The sequence below is a fragment of the Corvus kubaryi genome, unplaced genomic scaffold (assembly GCF_017639235.1).
Source record: "Corvus kubaryi isolate FWS band 111438036 unplaced genomic scaffold, C.kubaryi_AGA036_p1.0 37322, whole genome shotgun sequence".
NCBI lineage: Eukaryota > Metazoa > Chordata > Aves > Passeriformes > Corvidae > Corvus > Corvus kubaryi.
The window spans coordinates 2,686,517-2,704,172 of NW_024581101.1; the positions used below are offsets into that span (position 1 = coordinate 2,686,517).

At 44.7% G+C, this 17,656-nt stretch overlaps 2 protein-coding genes across 6 annotated transcripts in view; both read left to right on the top strand.

Moving 5' to 3' along the window:
- The window catches only part of SH3BGRL (SH3 domain binding glutamate rich protein like), a 30,061-nt gene extending 21,008 nt beyond the window's left edge, over window positions 1-9,053 (top strand). Inside the window, exons 2-4 of the mRNA XM_042029247.1 lie at window positions 1,135-1,320; window positions 3,960-4,040; window positions 6,975-9,053. Of these exons, the coding sequence (XP_041885181.1) occupies window positions 1,135-1,320; window positions 3,960-4,040; window positions 6,975-7,007 (300 nt within the window). The 3' untranslated portion in view covers window positions 7,008-9,053. The remainder of the gene's footprint in view (window positions 1-1,134; window positions 1,321-3,959; window positions 4,041-6,974) is intronic.
- A 3,123-nt stretch (window positions 9,054-12,176) lies between these two features.
- LOC121665253 (TLR adapter interacting with SLC15A4 on the lysosome-like) lies at window positions 12,177-16,244 on the top strand. Of its 5 annotated transcripts, none has more exons than XM_042029249.1 (3): window positions 12,177-13,147; window positions 14,378-14,493; window positions 14,660-16,244. In XM_042029249.1, the coding sequence occupies exon 3, from the start codon at window positions 14,711-14,713 to the stop codon at window positions 15,635-15,637; it is 927 nt and encodes a 308-aa protein (XP_041885183.1). In that variant the 5' UTR covers window positions 12,177-13,147; window positions 14,378-14,493; window positions 14,660-14,710; the 3' UTR covers window positions 15,638-16,244. The 5 variants fall into 5 exon arrangements, with proteins under 5 accessions (XP_041885183.1, XP_041885185.1, XP_041885182.1 ...); XM_042029251.1 differs by having other exon boundaries at window positions 12,177-13,066; XM_042029248.1 differs by having other exon boundaries at window positions 12,177-14,493.
- The last annotated feature ends 1,412 nt before the right edge of the window (window positions 16,245-17,656 follow it).

Consider the following 17,656-nt stretch of genomic DNA (forward strand, 5'->3'; position numbering starts at 1 on the left):
GGCAGGGCCGGGGCAGGGCTGGGTGCCCGTGGGTGCGGGGCTGTGCGAGCCGGGGGACGGGCTCCATATTTGGCTCCAGGCTGGCTGTCCCTGACCCCGGCAGCTCCGGGTTTGCCTGTGGCCGTATATGGAGCGGCTGCTCCGGGAGCTGCGGCTGACCTGAGTTAGCACCAGTGCAACATCTGTGTGAATCGCTGCTCCTGGGGCTCCCAGCTCATTAGGGTAAAGCCAGGCCTTGGACTGGCTTTGCAGTGAAGGGGGTAATTTGAAGAAAACAAATTTCCCGTTAAATTCCATTTTTTTATTGTTTGCCAGGATGTGCATGGTTGTAGTCTCCTTTGTGGTGGTAAAGTCATGCAAAGGGACAGCAGAGCATAAGCAGAACATCTCTGTGTTGAGAAGTCAGTCATTCATAATGACAGTAATAAAAACCACCTTCCATGTGCAGAGCCAGCACCGTGCTTGCCTCACAGATCCTGCTTTTCCCTTGGATGCTGTGTGAGTGCACAAGGATGGGTGGCATCAGGTGTGGGACCTCAGCCAGCCTCCCTGACAGGAGTGAGGATGGGGATGTGGGGTCACAGCCCTCCAGGGACTGTACCTGCCCTGCTGACACACCCAGGACACAGCAGGGGAGGGGTTTTTGTGCAAACAAGCATGAACCAAAAATGCTTGGTGAGGTCTCTTTTGGCACCGAGGTGGACAAAAACTTGGACTCTAGAAGGAAGGGGGGTTCAGCCTGTGGTTCCAAGGGCACAGGGGAGCAGTGTGTACCTCAAATGTGCCTCCAGCAAACTCCAGTGCACCTGAAAAAACAACGTTCCCCTGAGTTAACTGTAAAACCTGGCCAGCACAAGGGCCCTGCTCACACTTCTGCTTTTGGGTGGGCACCTTTAAGGTTCACAACACGCACATGTGTGTAGGGACAGCATCTTTCGGCTTCAGCCTGTTCCGTTTTGTAGGAGCCAAGTCAAGGCTCAGCTCTGACTCTTCAGAAAATACTTTTTGATTCTAAGAATTTTCTTACCGCTCCCATTTTCAGCCTGGTTTGCACCCCCTGATTTCTGCAGCGAACCCCGGAACCGCATTAAAATTATTTCGCTGATTTTGTTTGCCATCTCTCTTTTGTGACAGATTAAAAAGCAGCAACAAGATGTGTTAGGCTTCTTGGAAGCCAACAAAATTGAATTTGAGGAGAAGGATATCGCGGCCAATGAGGAGAACCGGAAATGGATGCGGGAGAACGTCCCTGAGGACAGTCGGCCAGCGAGCGGGAACCCCCTGCCCCCCCGGCTCTTCAACGACAGCCGCTACCTCGGGGTAAGGGCTGCTGCAGCTCTCCCTGTGCTCATCCCACTCACCTCCAGCTCTCCCTGTGCTCATCCCACTCACCTCCAGCTCTCCCTGTGCTCATCCCACTCCTCTGCCTCGCTGCAACAGCCTGTGCTTCACTGCGGTGAGCAGCAAGGCAGGGCTTGCCCAGCTGCAGTTGTCCAAACTGGGAAGGCTGTGGGAGGTGTTAGACATTTCCCCCATCTTGGGCTTTTAGTAATAATTGATTTTTGAATATTCCAGTCACACCATAGGAGAGATTGAAATGTGGACCTCTTGATTCGGATCCTACCTTACAGTGCATATGTAATTTTCTTTTCCTATGAGTTTTTTCCCATCTTACGGCTCTGAAAGTTCCCAGGTTTTTTTAAATCCTCATTTTCCCCATGATTGTGAACTAACACCTCACAGAAATCTGGCCCTGTTACACCAACCTTATGTTCTGTCACAAGTTCTGCCCATGTGGGGTTTGCCAGTAGGTGTGAATCTCCAGATGATATGAAATGATGTCTGCCATGATCATAAATCAGTTTTCTGATCCTTCTTGGGACCAGCTCTGTGTGCTGCTTGCACAGGGAAGGCTGCTGTGGTTCACTTACTCCAGTGCCTTGGACAGATTAAAACTCGTGTTGCAAACACAAATCCTACTGTAATTACTTTAATGCTTGATGAAAAGTAAGTTGCCCTGCAGTACTTGTACCCAGCAGGCCATGCTTGAATGATTATTAGATTAACTGTTAGTTTTATTTTTAAAACTTAGTATCTTCTGAACAGAGCTCACAGTGTGCATTCCTCTGGTCCTTTTGAAGTCTGGTTGTGTCCTGCACAGTCTGTAAGTCAGGACCTGCCAGTTTTGGACCTTTGTGAGACAAATCTGTGCCTACAGAAAGAAATTATTCTCAATGTGCCAAGAATTTTTCTTGCTTGTAATAGAAGCAGAACTTGAAATAATATCCACAGTGAGCTGTTGTGCCACTTGGCTCTCAAAATTTTACTGACTGGTTGTGACATGGAAAAAGGTTGTTTTGGAGTGACAGATAAGTAGTTGTCTGAGCAGGGTCTGGTCACAAGGTTCTTGCTATGGGTTTATATCATCCCCAGAATTTTGGTTGATGTAACATTGAACTTTTGAAATTCGGTCAGTTTAATGTTGCTGGGTTTGAGTGGCTACACTTCAGCTTTCAGGAAGGTAAAATTTAATTCTGTGCCCAGAATTTGAACCTCTTTCTGTCTTTATCTGATGCCTCTCAAGCATGAAGTTCCCTGTTTGTTCCATCTGATGCAGCACAACTGGCAGAGCAAAGAGCACATTGGCTTTCCTGGCCCGTGCACAGCAGAGAGGCTGAACTGGAGATGCTGTGTGGGCTGGCATGAACCCTGCTCCTCAGGCCCAGGAATTCCTGTCCTGGGAGACACTGTGGAGCAGGCTCATGGACTATGCACCAGCAAGATAAACAATCCCTTTGTTATCAAGCAGCCCCAGCCCTGTCAACAGAAGGGCTTCAGGGAGGATTTACCATAATCATACACATTTTTATCAAACCAGCATGCAAATGCTGCATGTGCAAATGAAACAATAATTTGATATCCCTGAAGTCCAGGCAGCTGGAATCTTCTGGTCCCTGTACTTTGTTCTGTTCCAGCTGCAGCAGCTTCTCCTTAGAGCTGCCCCTCTCTGCTGTTTTCAAACAGCAGTTGCTGTTCCTTAAGCTTTTGCCTCCCAGTCAGTCAGGAATCTGGAGCAGCGTGCCCTAAACAGCTCTCCCTGACTCCAGGCTGAGACTGAGCTACTGCCTGCCTTGGGCTTCCCAGCCAGGACTGCTGCATCCAAACGTTACCCAGGAAAGCTAGAAGAGGCTGGTAATGTGCATCAGTTAAAAACAGAGAGCAGGAAAATCACAGGACTGTTCCCTGCTGAGTTGAGAAGTCGGAGTGAGGGAATTGTGTAGTAACTTGAACAACAGTGAGATTGCACAATACTTCTGAGTTCCTTTAGTTGGGGTTTGACAACTGGTATTTCTTTTTATTTATTTATTACCTTAATTTTCCTGGGAAGTGGCTGTGTGTGTTTAGGGCATTTGTAATACACTGTGAGTGAACAGTGCCGCCCCATTGCCTTCACTTGCACAGACTAATCCTTAGTGGGAAATGTGGTGGGAAAGGTGCACTTTCAGTGTAAAAGTTCCAGTTGAACTTCTGACAGATTTAAGAGCTGGAGTCCACAGTTGCACAGCTGTCATCATTATCAGGAATTACAATGACATCTGGGAACATCAGGGTTTCTGAGGACAAGGTCCAGTCTCAGTTGCTTCTGCAGGAGGAATGTCCATACCAGATCAGTGACAATACCTGCCTTGTGTGGAGTCTGTCCCTCTGGGAAAGGCTGGAGCACCTCACAGCAACATCTCGTTGGGATATAGAATGAATTCCCAGCTTGTCCCTTTCCAGCCAGACCAGTTTGTGTGCTGTTAGTGCTAATGCCACGTACTTGAGGTGATGCTGGATTTTGCATTTGGCCACAGGAAGCAGTTTGGTGTGGGTTGGGTGACACCCCAAACTGAGCTGAGATTACTTCTGACAATTCACTCCTCTGTCTTTTGTTCCCTCTCCCTTCTGCCATGATGAAGGACTACAATGCTTTCTTTGAGGCGCGGGAGAACAACGCCGTGTATGCGTTTCTGGGCTTGACTGCACCTCCTGGGTCAAAGGTAGGTGAGCACCTCCTCACAGTGAGTCCCAGCCTGTGGCTTACACCACCTCCTCCTCTGCTCAGAATAGGATCTGGCACATGTGGTGTCATTGCCCCCATCAATCTCCCTGGGAGATACTCAGTCTCCAGAGGCTTCCAGGCTTCAGCTTCAAAAGAGTAGTTAATATTTGCACTGAAGAACACATAAGAAATCTAGATGAAAAAAATTATCCCAAAATAAAAGAATGTTTTCAATTCAGTAAAAAAAATTAATTCATGTGAAATTTTGATGAGGTTTTTCTACTAGAAAATCCCTTGAAACCAGAGCCACTGTTTCTGAAATAACATGGTCTTGCTTCAGAGTAATTTCTTCCTCCAGCTTGTTATCCAAAGCTTATTTTCCTTTGCCAATTACAAACTGGGCTGCTGCTTTGTGGATGCAATGGGCTGGAATTCTCCTTTTGATTTTGATAGGATAAGACAAGCCTGCTTTATACGTTTCACTTGACAGCAGCAGGATCCTCCAGGTCACTTCCAGCTTTCTTGTTCCAGTGGGTAAACACGCCGCTCCCTTTCAGCTTTACTCATGTACGAGTCGAAGGTCATGCTGTGCACATCACTAAGAGACCTAATTTTAAAGGTGGATGGTGACCCATGAGCAGTGAGCACTGCAGGTTGTGGGGCAGACTGAAGCGGTTTTGGGAGCCAAATTTCCAGTAGTAGCTCCACTGATGGGAATGATGTGATGAGGAAAGAGTTCCACAGAGCAGAGCCCAGGATCTGCACCCCAGCATCACCCACCAGCAGCGTCAGACCAGCTGCGCCCAGGGCCTGGTGAGGTTCCTTGGAACATCTGCAGTGCACTGCTCCGCAGAGTATGCAGGATGGAGCCAAGCAACCAGGAAGCTATCCTGACACTGTGGGATGCAGGGAAGCTCCTGCCTTTCCCCTGGGAAGTGCAGGGGTAGCAGAGAGCAGCTGCTGCCATAACAAATCAGGTCACCTGTCTCAGTAACGCTGGGAACGTCGCTGCTTCCCAGACCTGCCGGCTGGCAGGAGCAGCCAGCATGGCTGTCAGGAACTCTGCTTCTGCCCTAAGGGATGCTCCCATTCTGTCCTCACCTAAGGAAAAGGTGAATTTTAAACAGGAGGGTTAGAACACAGTTGTACTCTGCTGAATTTCCATGTTGTGTTGGGCTGCTGACGGTAAATAACCTTTGCAGAAGTGATGTTGTATCCCTTGCATCCTGCTCTGGGGCTGATTTTGGGAGTCCCTCCCACAATTAGGATGTCCAGTCAAGTTGACTGCCAGCTGCTGAGGAGGGTACACGGATTTGTAGGTGCTGAAATCGGCATTTCCAGCATAGCTGTGTGCAGCTTGGATATAATGCTGTAGGGAATGACATGGCATCTGCAGAAAATGGCAGGAGGCTGGGAGAAGCCTTGGCAGGAAACTTTCATTCAAATCATCAGGAGAGATTTGGGAAGTTATTTGACCCTGAACACAAAGCTTTAATATTAATGCTAAACAGGACTGGCTTAGAAGTGAGCGTGGAAAATGGAAGTAACTATTTTCTGAGCCCCAGTGGTTTAGTTTGTCCTTTGGATCTACAAACTCTAGGAAAGGCTGGCCTTCAGTTTACCTTAAATATCTCTACTTCAAGCAGTATGGGTGGATTTTAAAGGGAGAGGATTTTGTGAGTTAAAAGCTATGTTTAGTTATTTCTTTATTATGGATTTAAGGACTGAGAAGATGCTCAGTGAGGGGCCTTGATGGAGAAATAAGGAAAACTATGAAAGAGGGACAGTGTCAAGCTTGGAAAGCTGAGCCTCTCCCAGATAACTTGCAGGACTATGCCCAAGGAAATGGAGTTTGACCTCCAAGAAGAATAGGTTAGCAGGTTACTTGTATCAGCCTTCCTGGGTGTGAGGGAAATACCAGGAATCCTCTCCAGCTTTCCACTGTCTGTTCTAAAGAGAAGTTCTTTGTCTTGCAAAAAGAAAGCCAGTGAGGTGTCACCACTGCAGTGCCCTGGGCTGGTTAAGGGAGTTGTTACAAAGCCAAGGGAACCTTCTCCTCTTTCTTACCATTCAAAGAACCGCTTGTCTTTTAGAGAATATCAACCATGCTTCTTTTTTCCAGGCTTTGTAGCTCTTTTTTGATCTTCCTTTCATTGTTCACCTGCCTTTTGTGCCGTGGATGGCTGGGATGTCCTTGCACGAGGCCTGTGGGTGCACAGTACCATCATAGCCCCGCTCTCTGACCCATGACAGGCCAGCAGAGCAGAGCAGGGGCCAGGAGCACAGCAGCTCCAAGCCAGGCTCTTCCCACGCCCTGAGTTCAAAGGCAGAATGAGGGCAGTTAGCCAGGAAAACCAGAGTGATCCACCACGTCCAGGATACGGGAGATACGCGTGGGACTTCCTGCCCTGCAGGCTGGGGTCGCCCACTGTGTCTCCTCTCTTAAAAAAATCTTACAGACTTCTTGGAAATTCCCCTCTTAGTCCTTTTTCCTCATGTGTTTTGTTTGTTCAGCAATGCTGGCTCATGGTGACAATGATACTGAATCTGTTATCTTGAGTATTTCTGTGCAGTCACAAAAGCAAACGGCTCCAACACATCTTAGCAGATGTTGAACTTTGTCCTTTCGAATGAGCCAGGCTGTCCCCACTGAGGTGCTGCACTGAGGGCAATGGGAATTCGTCTCTCATTTGTCTCCTTGTAGGTCATGGTGCTGCTAGCAGGTAGTTGAATTATTCTGCAGTCAAAAGTACACTCGGAGAAACCAAAAGGAAATTCCTTTTGCATTTCTTCTATTGTCATTCTGTTCCCATTTGTGATCACCTTACAAAGGCTGAAAGAAGACTGAAAAATGCAGGTTATTGTTTTACAGTGTTTGTTTCTGAAACATACTGAGAAACTACTAACATGCAATTCTCTTCTGCTGTTTCAGGAAGCTGAAGCACTGGCCAAGCAGCAAGCGTGAATTTCAACTGCCTTAAATGTCTGTAAAGGGAATTTCCACAGCTTTTTATAAAATAGTCCAACTGTCTCTGCTTCAAGAAATGTAGATGTGATTTCTAACATTTGATTGGTGCTTGCAGCATTCACTGTCAGTAACACAAATTGAACACAGGATGGAAATGGGAATTTCAGGGTAGGGAGCAGGAGCGGGTTCTGATGGAAGCCGAAGCAATCAGACATGAATGAGTTACATTTAGTTTAAACTGTCCTGGCAATTCATCCATTTTGTGTAAACTTAAAGAAACTATTTTAGTACTAAAAATGCAGATGGGTTTTACTTAGAGATCTGGCTATTTAAACTATGGAAAACAGCATCTAAAACCTCGTCAGATACTAATTTAGTGCCTGAGCTGCCTCAAAAATGTTACTGAGTTACACAGTAATTTTTCAGTGTCTTTCCTGGTTTCAGATGAATTTGTAGGTGGTACCGTGTAGTTTGACCATTGTAGTCACTTTGGAAAGTTGTGTTTGTCTTCTGTAGAATGGATATTTAAGGTTTGTATTGTTACACACTGTACAGATGATAAAAACCCCAACAAACCCCATGTATTTCTCATTTAAGTGATCTGTGTGGGCTCTTTGGACAAAAAGGGATGTGGGCAATGGACACAGGTTCCTCACAGCTGCCTAAGCACGAGCGATGACACATCTGGGGCAAGATTTAATGTTGCAAACAAGCCAAAACGCCAGAAATGGCATTTCCTTACCTGTGTAAGGGTGAAAGCCTTTAATGTATTTCTCTACAAAAATACCAGTTCACACTGCTTAGAGCATTAAACATCTCACTGCATGTGCAAGTAGCCATTAGGTTCATATAGTATTTTTCCAAATGAGGAAATAAATGTTTGAATAGCAAAAGTTATTGTAATTAAGCAAGACTTCTCTTTTTTTAAGGTTTAAAAACTTCATTTCCATTCTTATTGCCATATCATAAAGCTATCACAGGAATTGCAAATCTCTCAGTGTCTTGTGTGGGTGAATTTACCACGTGCAATATTAACCTGTGTGTTCTCCCAGTGCTCATGAGGGAGCCTGTAATTCCTGGCCATATTTTAATTCCTGATTTATCATTTTGGGAGCCTGGGAAGCAGTTTGAAGCTTGTGCTTACAAAAGCAGCACAGTATCACAAGGCAGAGGGAGGGATGGATGCTGCCTTGCCTTAAAGATTAACACACACAACTGTACTTTTTTATTAACAGCTTTCGTCAGGAATTACTGCAGTTCTGTGAAATTTAAGATCTTTTGGGGATGGAAGTTCGGTTGTTTTAAATCCAGCATCAGATTTTTGTTGTTCACTATGATTTCATCTTTCTGTACGAGGTGATTTTTCTTTCTTAATATTGGCTGAATCTTCCTCTGTGTCTAAATTCCTGCTCAAGTGTTTGGGAACTGTGGAATACTACATGAAGTCTGGTGAGGAAAGTGGGATTTGACACACAAGTCTCTATACCCACCCCAATTTACTGTGTTTCCTGTGCAAGTTTGGTGAATTACAGCCATTATTTTGGAGAAGCTGTAATTAAAAGTTGCTGCCAAATTCTGTCAGTTCAGCGACCCAAAACATTCTGGAACTAGGTCAATCCCTGTCTCAACAGTCAAGAAAATGGCCAAGTTTAAGAAAGCAAAGTCACTGCCCTCATCTGTCCCCCCCTTGCCATATGGGAGTGTTCAAACTGTATCAGCATTCCTAAGGCAGCTCTGGTGAGCCAGGCTGAATTATTCCTTTGTCTGGGGAACAAGGCACCGACACAAACTGAAAATACCGAAAATCTCTTTGTTGTGTGTGTAAAACTTGAGTTTTTTGATGCAGATCTCTTGCATGACTTTAGGAGTGCCAGGAATCTGTTACCTCTGTGCTGGTTTTCTGTTTCCATGGGTGCAAGAACTGAATTTTTTCTTTTCTTTCTTATTTTTTTCCTCTGTAGAAAGCAGTCATTGAGGATTTAACCTGTATATTAACCATTCCTTTATCATTCCAATAAAGTTGTTTTAGGACACTTTCTCACACCATGACTTGTTTGCATGTTTTGTTCACAGTTTGAAGTTTGAAGCTGAAAAAAAGTGGAGTTTTCAGATGAAAATACTGCTTTTTAAAAGTTCAGGATTTATACAAGGTGAACGTCAGGGATTTGCTGCTGCTGTGGGTGAAGTCTGCTGGGCTGGATCCCTCACCTGTTGCAGCTAATGGGATTTAATTACTAAATGGGATTTAATTTAGGATACACCTACCCAAACCAGTGTGTCAAGGTTTGGGTTATTTCCCACATTATCCTGCCTTCCCACTCATTCCCCAGGGCAGGGACCGGTTGGAAGTGGCCGGGACACAGCAGCTGCTCCCACACTCACAGAGCTCGCCCACTCCTCCTCTGCTTGTTTACAAACTGTAATTAATTAGCTTTATGCTGCTTACAGCAGGGAGCTGTGGTATTTCATATTTGTGTTGCCACAGGGCAGGGCAGGATAAATTTTAAACTGAAACTTCACTTTTACCTTCCCTGTTTGCCTGGTACATCAGCAGGTACCTCCCTCCGGCTTCACGTGCTGGAAGTTCTGCACCCCCTGGAAGATCTGAAGAGTTACAGAAATGGCATTCTCTGCCTCTGACCTGCCCTGGGATTTGCCCAAATTCCAGACTTCAGTTCACATCCTCTGGAGGAAACCAATAACCTGATCTTTTAAAGAGTGGTTTGTAATTTTTACAGGATCAGCTGCTGTGTGAGCAGCTAAAGCACAGCCAAGCACCATCAGTCACAGGATGCCTTCTCAAGGGGATTATTGCTTGTCCCTCACACTTGTCCCTCTGTAGTGTCTTAGAACTGGCCCATGAGATGGGAAGAGGGCCATGAATGCCATTTCTAAATTGTAATGAATACCATTTACTTCCCCTGTGTATCCACTTCACTTGTTCAACTTAGAAAAATCGCTGCTTTTCTTGCTTTTTTTTTATTAAAAAGTCTGAAAACCCCAGTTGTTATTCATTAATGTAAAGTTCAATAAAAATAGTTTCCCAAAATCTTTAAAAACCAAGCTACATGTGTGCACACAATGTGTGACAACTTTCCCTACACCAGGTTGCTCAGATCCTAATCCCATGGCACAAATCAGTAATTCCCAAATCTTTACCTTTTATTTAGTTTCCTGCAGAAGTATTCTGTGACTTACCCATATTCTGTGATCTTGGTAGGATGTTTTAGATTGAAAGGTTCATGATGACAATTTTGAAGTTTTTTATTAAAAATTTTGGTCTGTCTTGGTAAAGTTTTGGAAATGCAAAAGGATTGTAAAAATCGAGGTGATGAAGTAGAAATTGCTGGTTTACTACAGGTGAGCACAGTAGTGAGTACTGAGTATGCAAAATAAATTTATTTAGTACAAAATACGTGTTGTATTCATGAAGTATCAGACTTGGCTCTGTATATATTGTAGCAGTAATATATAGTAATTATATTGTTGTATATATCTATTTATACACATACACAATATATGTTATTCCTATATACTATAATTCCTTACAGTAATTCCTTCTCTCACAGGTTGGTTTATTGATATCATCAGGAACCTGGCCATTTCTTCGTTTTAATTTGCTCAGTATTTCAAAACCCTTAAATAAAAGGAAACCAGCACATCATTAATACAATGCCAGCAGCACTATAATTCCCATGTGGCCTCAGTTCTTTCCTGAGCCCTTTCGCAGCACGCAGGGGAGGCTATTTTGTGTTTACACGCAGCGAAGTGGATCAGAGCCAGGACGGAGCCCACGTCCCGCCCGGCCCCGCTGTGAGGGCCCGCAATGGCGCCCGGGCCCCGCTGCGCCGCCGCCACGCGCCGTTGCTGTGGCAACCAGCAGCCACTCAGCGGCCGAGGCGGGCCCTCCTCGCTTTTCTATTGGGCGATGCCGCTGTCAGTCAGCGCTAAGCCCCGCCCCGCACCCGCCTAAGCCGCGCCGGCTGAGGGCGGCCGACTGAGTTCTGTGTGGCGGTCCTGTGGAGCGGGGGTGGTGTTGGGCTGTTCGGGTGAAATTCCCTTTGGAATGGAGAATAAAGGGCTCGCAACAGCTGTGCTTAGGGAAAAATCCCCAACATAAAACGTTTCGAATCAGCTGATATCTATTTCATGTTTATGTGCATGCAATACTCAGCCTGTGCTGAAAGAAGGGTCTCTACATGCAGTCACAGTTCCTGTAATATCATTTAGTGTGGTAGCATTTATTTTTTTCCATATACGAATGGTACTGTGAGAGTAATTTTTAATTCTTTTTCAATATATATTCGTCTCTAAATTCTGACATCCTTGCCTTGCTGTTTGTCCTCACTGCAGACTGTGCTCAGCTTCTGAAATAACTTTGGTTCTATCTCATTCTGACTTTTATTTTTGTAAATAAAAGGGAATTTCTTTTTGGTAAGATCTTATTGAGAGAATACATTGATTTCCATGGGTATTGATACATTTAACACCTGAATCCCAGACTGGTTTGTCACCATGGGCAGGGACATCTTCCACAGATCAGCTTGCTGGGTATGCAATGGAAATTGACTTGGTTTTAATCACTCCACACAAATTACCTGACTTGATTTCTTCCTCTCTCTCTCTGTTACTTTTGTGTTTTGTTGAAACAGCTGCACAAGAATTCCAGCTGCAGCTGGCACTAATTACAAGCCTGGCGAGGTTTAAAACTACTTGGAATTTGATCCATCCTGGTTCCTGCCCGCCAGGACTGTGGGCAGTGATTCTGCTGGAGTCCCAGCCACACTTTCTGTACAGAAATTGCTCATATAAGTTTACTAAAAATCAGATAATTTTGAACAGCTTTTAAACATTAAATGAGTTTTATATAAATTTGGTGGGAGTAAAAATAGCTTTCATTTTGCCTCCATTAAAACTGAAGTCTTCTGTGAAATACGGGTGAAAAGAAGGGAAGAGGGGTAATTTTACAGACTTCATTGAACCTGTATGGCCAGAATTACTCCAAACCTACTTTCTAAGGCACAGCATGAGTTCCCTCTGGCAGGGGGCAGGGTCAGATTAGATATTAGGAAGAAATTCTTCCCTGCGAGGGTGAGGAGGCCCTGGCACAGGGTGCCCAGAGAAGCTGTAGCTGCCCCTGGATCCCTGGCAGTGTCCAAGGCCAGGCTGGACAGGGCTTGGAGCAACCTGGGACAGTGGAAGGTGTCCCTGCCCATGGCAGGGGGTGGCACTAGATGAACATTTGTGTCTTGCTCCTGTCACTAAACAGTGTCTTTTTAGAATCCTTTATCTAGTACTTAGATGAGATTCAGCTTCTTATGTATTGGGGGTTTTTATCTTCTGGGAAAAGGAAAGTTAGAAAAGGCTTCAACAGAAGACTCCTCAGACTGTCTGTGGGTTGGACCCTGTGCTGAGGGGTGGGGTGGCTCAGTGCATAAACTTGGCTTCAGCTAGAAGAGGACACCTAAAACCACCATGGGAACACCTGGGACGTGCCAGGGGTAATTTCTGAGCCCCAAAAAAGTGGTTTTGGTCAACGAGCAACACGATTGCGCAGAGCTGTCCATTGGCTGCTGCTTTCCGATTGGCACATTGTCATGTTTGCATTTTATAGACACAGGGTATTTAATCAAAAAACGGATGGAAGGAAGTTGCCAACTTCTTTCCTATCAGTGGCACATCACAAGACTCTAAATTTAGCTGTGTGTTTCCAGAGGGGAAGTGGTGTAAGTCCACAAGTCAGCTGAGCAGCACTGAGCTCCTGCCGATGGAAGTGGAATTTGGTTCTGATTTTGTTCCGCCCAGCACAGCCCTGACCCTCTGCTCCTCCCCGTGCCCTGCTCTGGCAGTCAGCAGCTCCTCGGCACCGTACTGTGGTCAGAAACATCTCAATTCATTTTCAGACATCCTCTTTTAGACTTAGCCCTTGCTTTGTGTTCAAAAACCGCACCCTTTCCCAGTGGGGTCACTTCTGTTTTATGAGGAAAAAGAGCCGGGGAACTACATCATGAGTGCGTCAGACTTTTTCTGCAAGGACAGCAGTGAGGAAAGAGTGTGTAAGTATCTGCCCTCTCCCAGCAGCTGTAGCAGGAGAGCTCTGGGCTCGGGGAAATCCTCCTCGGACCCGACTGGGCTTGGTAAGTTGGGCTTTTTGTGCCTTTCTCTTTTCCTTATACTTTGTTCCAGAACGCGGGAACCACTTACTTTATTTGGAGGGGATCCGTTTTTCCAAGATTACCATATTTTAGCTCTTCACAAGCACTTTCAAAGCAATAAACCAAAATTTATCAGCAGGGAAGGAGCTGGGTACCTTGAGCTCCTACACACCAGGATAAGGACCTGGTTACCCACATCCTACAAGGCACACAGCATTCCAAGTTCCATCGACCTTTAGCAAGATTTGGACTGCCAAGTATTCGTCTTTTTTTGGAGATTGGTTTATCAAGTCCCTGAACTGCTGAAGAAAGTGTTGCCCTGCTTTTTGCATATGTAAATAACTCTGTAGATAACCAGGTCTCCTGCCTTTCCTGCCTGTTTTGGCCTCAAAATTCCAATATTACTTTCAGCTTCAGGGAGGGAACAATAAAAAACCCCAAAATAAAGAACCCCACAAAAATAAAAAATCAAACAGTTGTGCTGTACTAACGTGTAAATTTCAGGGGGAAGGTGAAATTTTCTGTCTTGCAAATAACTGAAGTTTTAGAATATCTCCTGGAAGGAGCACTGGGATTGAAAAGTGACCCAGTGTAGCGAGTTTCAAATATACCAGGGTGTACAGGCATGGTGAAAAGTGTTGAGCCACAAGCACCCTTTGGGTATGTGGATACTTTGATTATGAGAGATTAAAAGGATATTTGAAGAACTGAATGGTTTTCTTAGGTTCATGTTTTCCATTCCTCCATAAAAGCAGCGGTGATGATCTCTTCAGGGAGTTCAGGTCGGACTCTCAGTGTGAAGATTCCCATTGATTTTAACAGTCAATGAATTGGAAAGGAATGATAAGGAATCATTAAATGTAGTAAATTATTTTGAGCCACTTATCTCTTCACTGTTATCACTGTTGGGGAAGGCAAATTAACTATTTATGTCTTTTAAGTTCATCATTAAGAGGGACTCCAAATACATTTGATCTGCATTTTGAATACAGTTTTATTATACTTGCAGAACTCTCAGTATCTTTTGAAGCTCCTTGGCACCTCACAGGAGGGCTCAAGTCAGAAACAACCTCTAAATATGAATTTAATCTTTATTTCTTTTCTATGTCACCTCTTTAGCTCTTGGAAATTGTTGTCTTCTAATGGAAAACATTGATTGATTACTGATGGTATTGATACTGACAAGTAAAATGATTTTGCTGATTTTTACAGCTTATAAAGTACAATCTGTCCCAAGTAGCCATGATGCAGAAGAGACCTGGGATGTTACAGATGAAGCAGCTGATTAATGCCCTCCCTGTATCTTCAGAATGATTTTTGTGGACATGGTAAAGAGGAAAAGCATGCAGTTTAATGTTTGCTAAAAATAAATGCTTGAGAGGGAAAGAAAAATCACTGTCTTTGTGAGAAGTGCATTGTTCATTGATAATAATAATAGTAATAATAATATAATTATTATATAATAGTTGTTGTTGTATTGTGCCTGTCTTTCAGTCCTGGGGCTCCATGGAACTCTGGTGATCCCTGTTGCTCACACTTGTCACCATGCTGGCAGAAGGCATCCTAACGAGGCTCATCTATAAAGAAAGCTGTCATCCAGATAAGCCTCGCAAATCTCCTGCATCCCAAAAGGCTAAAGAGGGAATCTGGAGACAGAAACTTGTAGACATCCCAAAAATTAAAGGCTTTGCTGATGGATGTGAGAAGCAGGGGGAGCTCTCTGCCAGAAGCAGCAAAGTGGAAGCCGGGAGCAGCCCTCGATGGGGATCCATAGAAAAGGAGCCCTCAAAAGGTCAGGAAATGCTGGCTAAAGGAACTGCATCCCCAGCTTTACATATCCCCAAGAGAGGAGGAAGCCTAGACCGGGTGGATTTGTACAGATCCTGGCCATGCAACAGCATTTACCAGAACTATCCTGACCTGCAGATCGGGGGGGACTGTGTGGGGGGCCACACGTGTGACTCCGGCTGTGTCCTGGACCATGTGTGGGATGAACTTCCTGACGGCCCCGTCCTGCTCTCCATAGATATTCCCCTAGGTCAGTCCCCCATTCCGTGTGAGCATCCCAAAAATCCCAGTGTGATGTCCCTGCCTGGAGATGAAGCTGGAGAAAGGAGCATTGTGCTCAGTGAGGAGCCTCTTTCCAACTCCACACTCAACAAGTACATGGAAGCCAAAGTGGCAGAGCTCTACAAACAGTTTTTTGAAGAAAGCCTGGCCAGATGTGGTTCCATAACAAACCTCCTCGCTGGCAGCTGGATAAGGAACAGCCTGGACCAGATAAGTGTTCAGATCTCCCAGGAGCAGAGCATAGAAACATCCAAAGCCAGAGGAGCCCTCTTGCACTCGTTGGCTTTGTTCAGCTCCCGCAACGCTCCCAACAGGAACAGCTCTGAGTTCAGCACGCCAAACCTCCAAATCTCCAACATAGTGGGTGCAAAATGGAGCTGCAGGATGGAATTCACATCCTGACTGAGCTGCTGAGCTCAGGAGAGGGATGGGATTCGGGTGTGAATGTTTCACTCCAAGGATTAGGTTGGGAAATGGGAACATTTACACACTACACTTGTTGTAATTAATATTTTAAGGCTTAAACCCCTTTGGTAGCAAGGGAAGTAAAGGTCACTGTTTTCCATTTTCTAATGGAGAATTTGAAATTGATTTCTCTCCAAAATACTGGTTAATTGTGTTTCTATAATATATATATAATCATAGAACTGTTGGAAATGAGCACTGAGATCATCAAGTCCAACCATTAGCCCAGCGCCACTAAACCAAGTGCCACATCCACATGTGAAAGCATTTAATTTTCTGCAAAATCACCAAGCAAAGATGACTGCAGCATTCCTGAAAAAGTAGTGCAAGATTCCTGCATCTGCATTTGGAAATTTAAGTGCAGATTTTGGTATGGAAATACTGTTGTTTAGCTTTCAAACACATTTTCTCCCCTTGCTCTTGCTTCTCAGAAAATATTTCAGCTGGAAATTACTCATTATGTCATCACTGTAAAATGATAGATGAATTGGACTGTTACCTGCTCTGCAGAAGTTTTTTCTAATAAAGTTTTTTTGTTGGGTGTCCTTGCTTGTGGTTGGTTTTTTGGTTTTTTTTTTTTTGTTGTTTTAATCCAGTACCTTTATTTCTTGGACATTTCTTAAAATCATCTCTGAGCTGAAAGGAAGTATCAGTGGAATTGAGAAGAAGCTGCTCGTGAGGGAGAAGTGATCTGAGTGGGCAAAGTAAAGACTTCTCTGTCCTGATTAAAATGACGGTAAGATAATTCCTGATAAGGAAATAATAAAATCAGACTTATACACATCCAAGACCTAACTGGTCATTGCCTGATCCATAATTCCCACTGACCTTGGTGCAAGGAATATAAGCAATAGTGAATCTTGTCCTTGCTTTCTAGGAGCATGAGAGGAAAAGGAGGATTTGCTTCCCTATGCATTGCCCTGATTCCATGTGTGTCTCATTAATCCCCTTCTCAGCGTTCAAAATCAAGCCAGGAGTCCTTTGGAAGAAGCCAAATGACTTCATTAAATTCCAGAGGAGTCCAGGGTGGGCAGAGCTCTCCAGATTTCCTTGGTGGAGGTGCAGAGAATGAGTTAACAGAGGGTGAGAGGGAAATATTCCAGAGGGCATCAATAGCCAAAGGGTTTGCAATTAATCCATGGCAAGAAGTGCTCTGTGGCATTTGTGCTGCCATGCCCCAGCCCTTGGTTCCCCCTGGGATCTATTTATAGTTCAGGCCGAAATCTGGAAAGAAGTTAATTGCACACGGTTCTTCCTCAGGAAATGAGGAAGTCGGAGGTTAAATCTGAGCTCCAGACTCCGGTGGTTTTCAGTCCTTCCCAGCGCTGAGGAATGCGTTGGAGGAGCCCCTCTCTGCTGTGCTGCTCACCTCAGTCCCAGCCCCAGGGATTGGAGTCAGTGGATCAGCAGCAGCTGCTGCCGTGGGAGAATCCCTGATGGATCTGCTTCTCTATCCCCATGACAGAAATGGAGTGGCAGAGGAGAAAACACATAAATAATGGGAGTTTGGCACAACCTGAGGTTATTGGCAAGTTGTGTTCATCCCATCCCTTCTCAGGCCTGGTTTCAGAGCTCATTTTTTAATTAGTTTTTTTACATATGTGGATAATTTTAGCTGGAATGAAAATAAAACCACGCAACAGCAGTGTTTTGAGGAAAATGGGTAATTTGAACCACCCCAATGACATGTGTTTTCGCAGCACAGATGAAGGTGCAGATAAATGCACGTGGTTAATGGAAAGTAGAGTGTGCTTTGTTATTGATTTTATGTAGTTTTGCCCATGGAAAAATATTGTCCATGTTCTGCCCCCCCCAGCATTTGTTATTCAGGTTTAATCCAGAATTTAGGTAACTTCTCAAAATTAATTTCTCTCTGTAGGAAGAAAGATGTTGCTGCAGAATACATTTTAGGGGCAAAATCTGGGAATTTCTAAAAAGATGAGACAAACACATTTA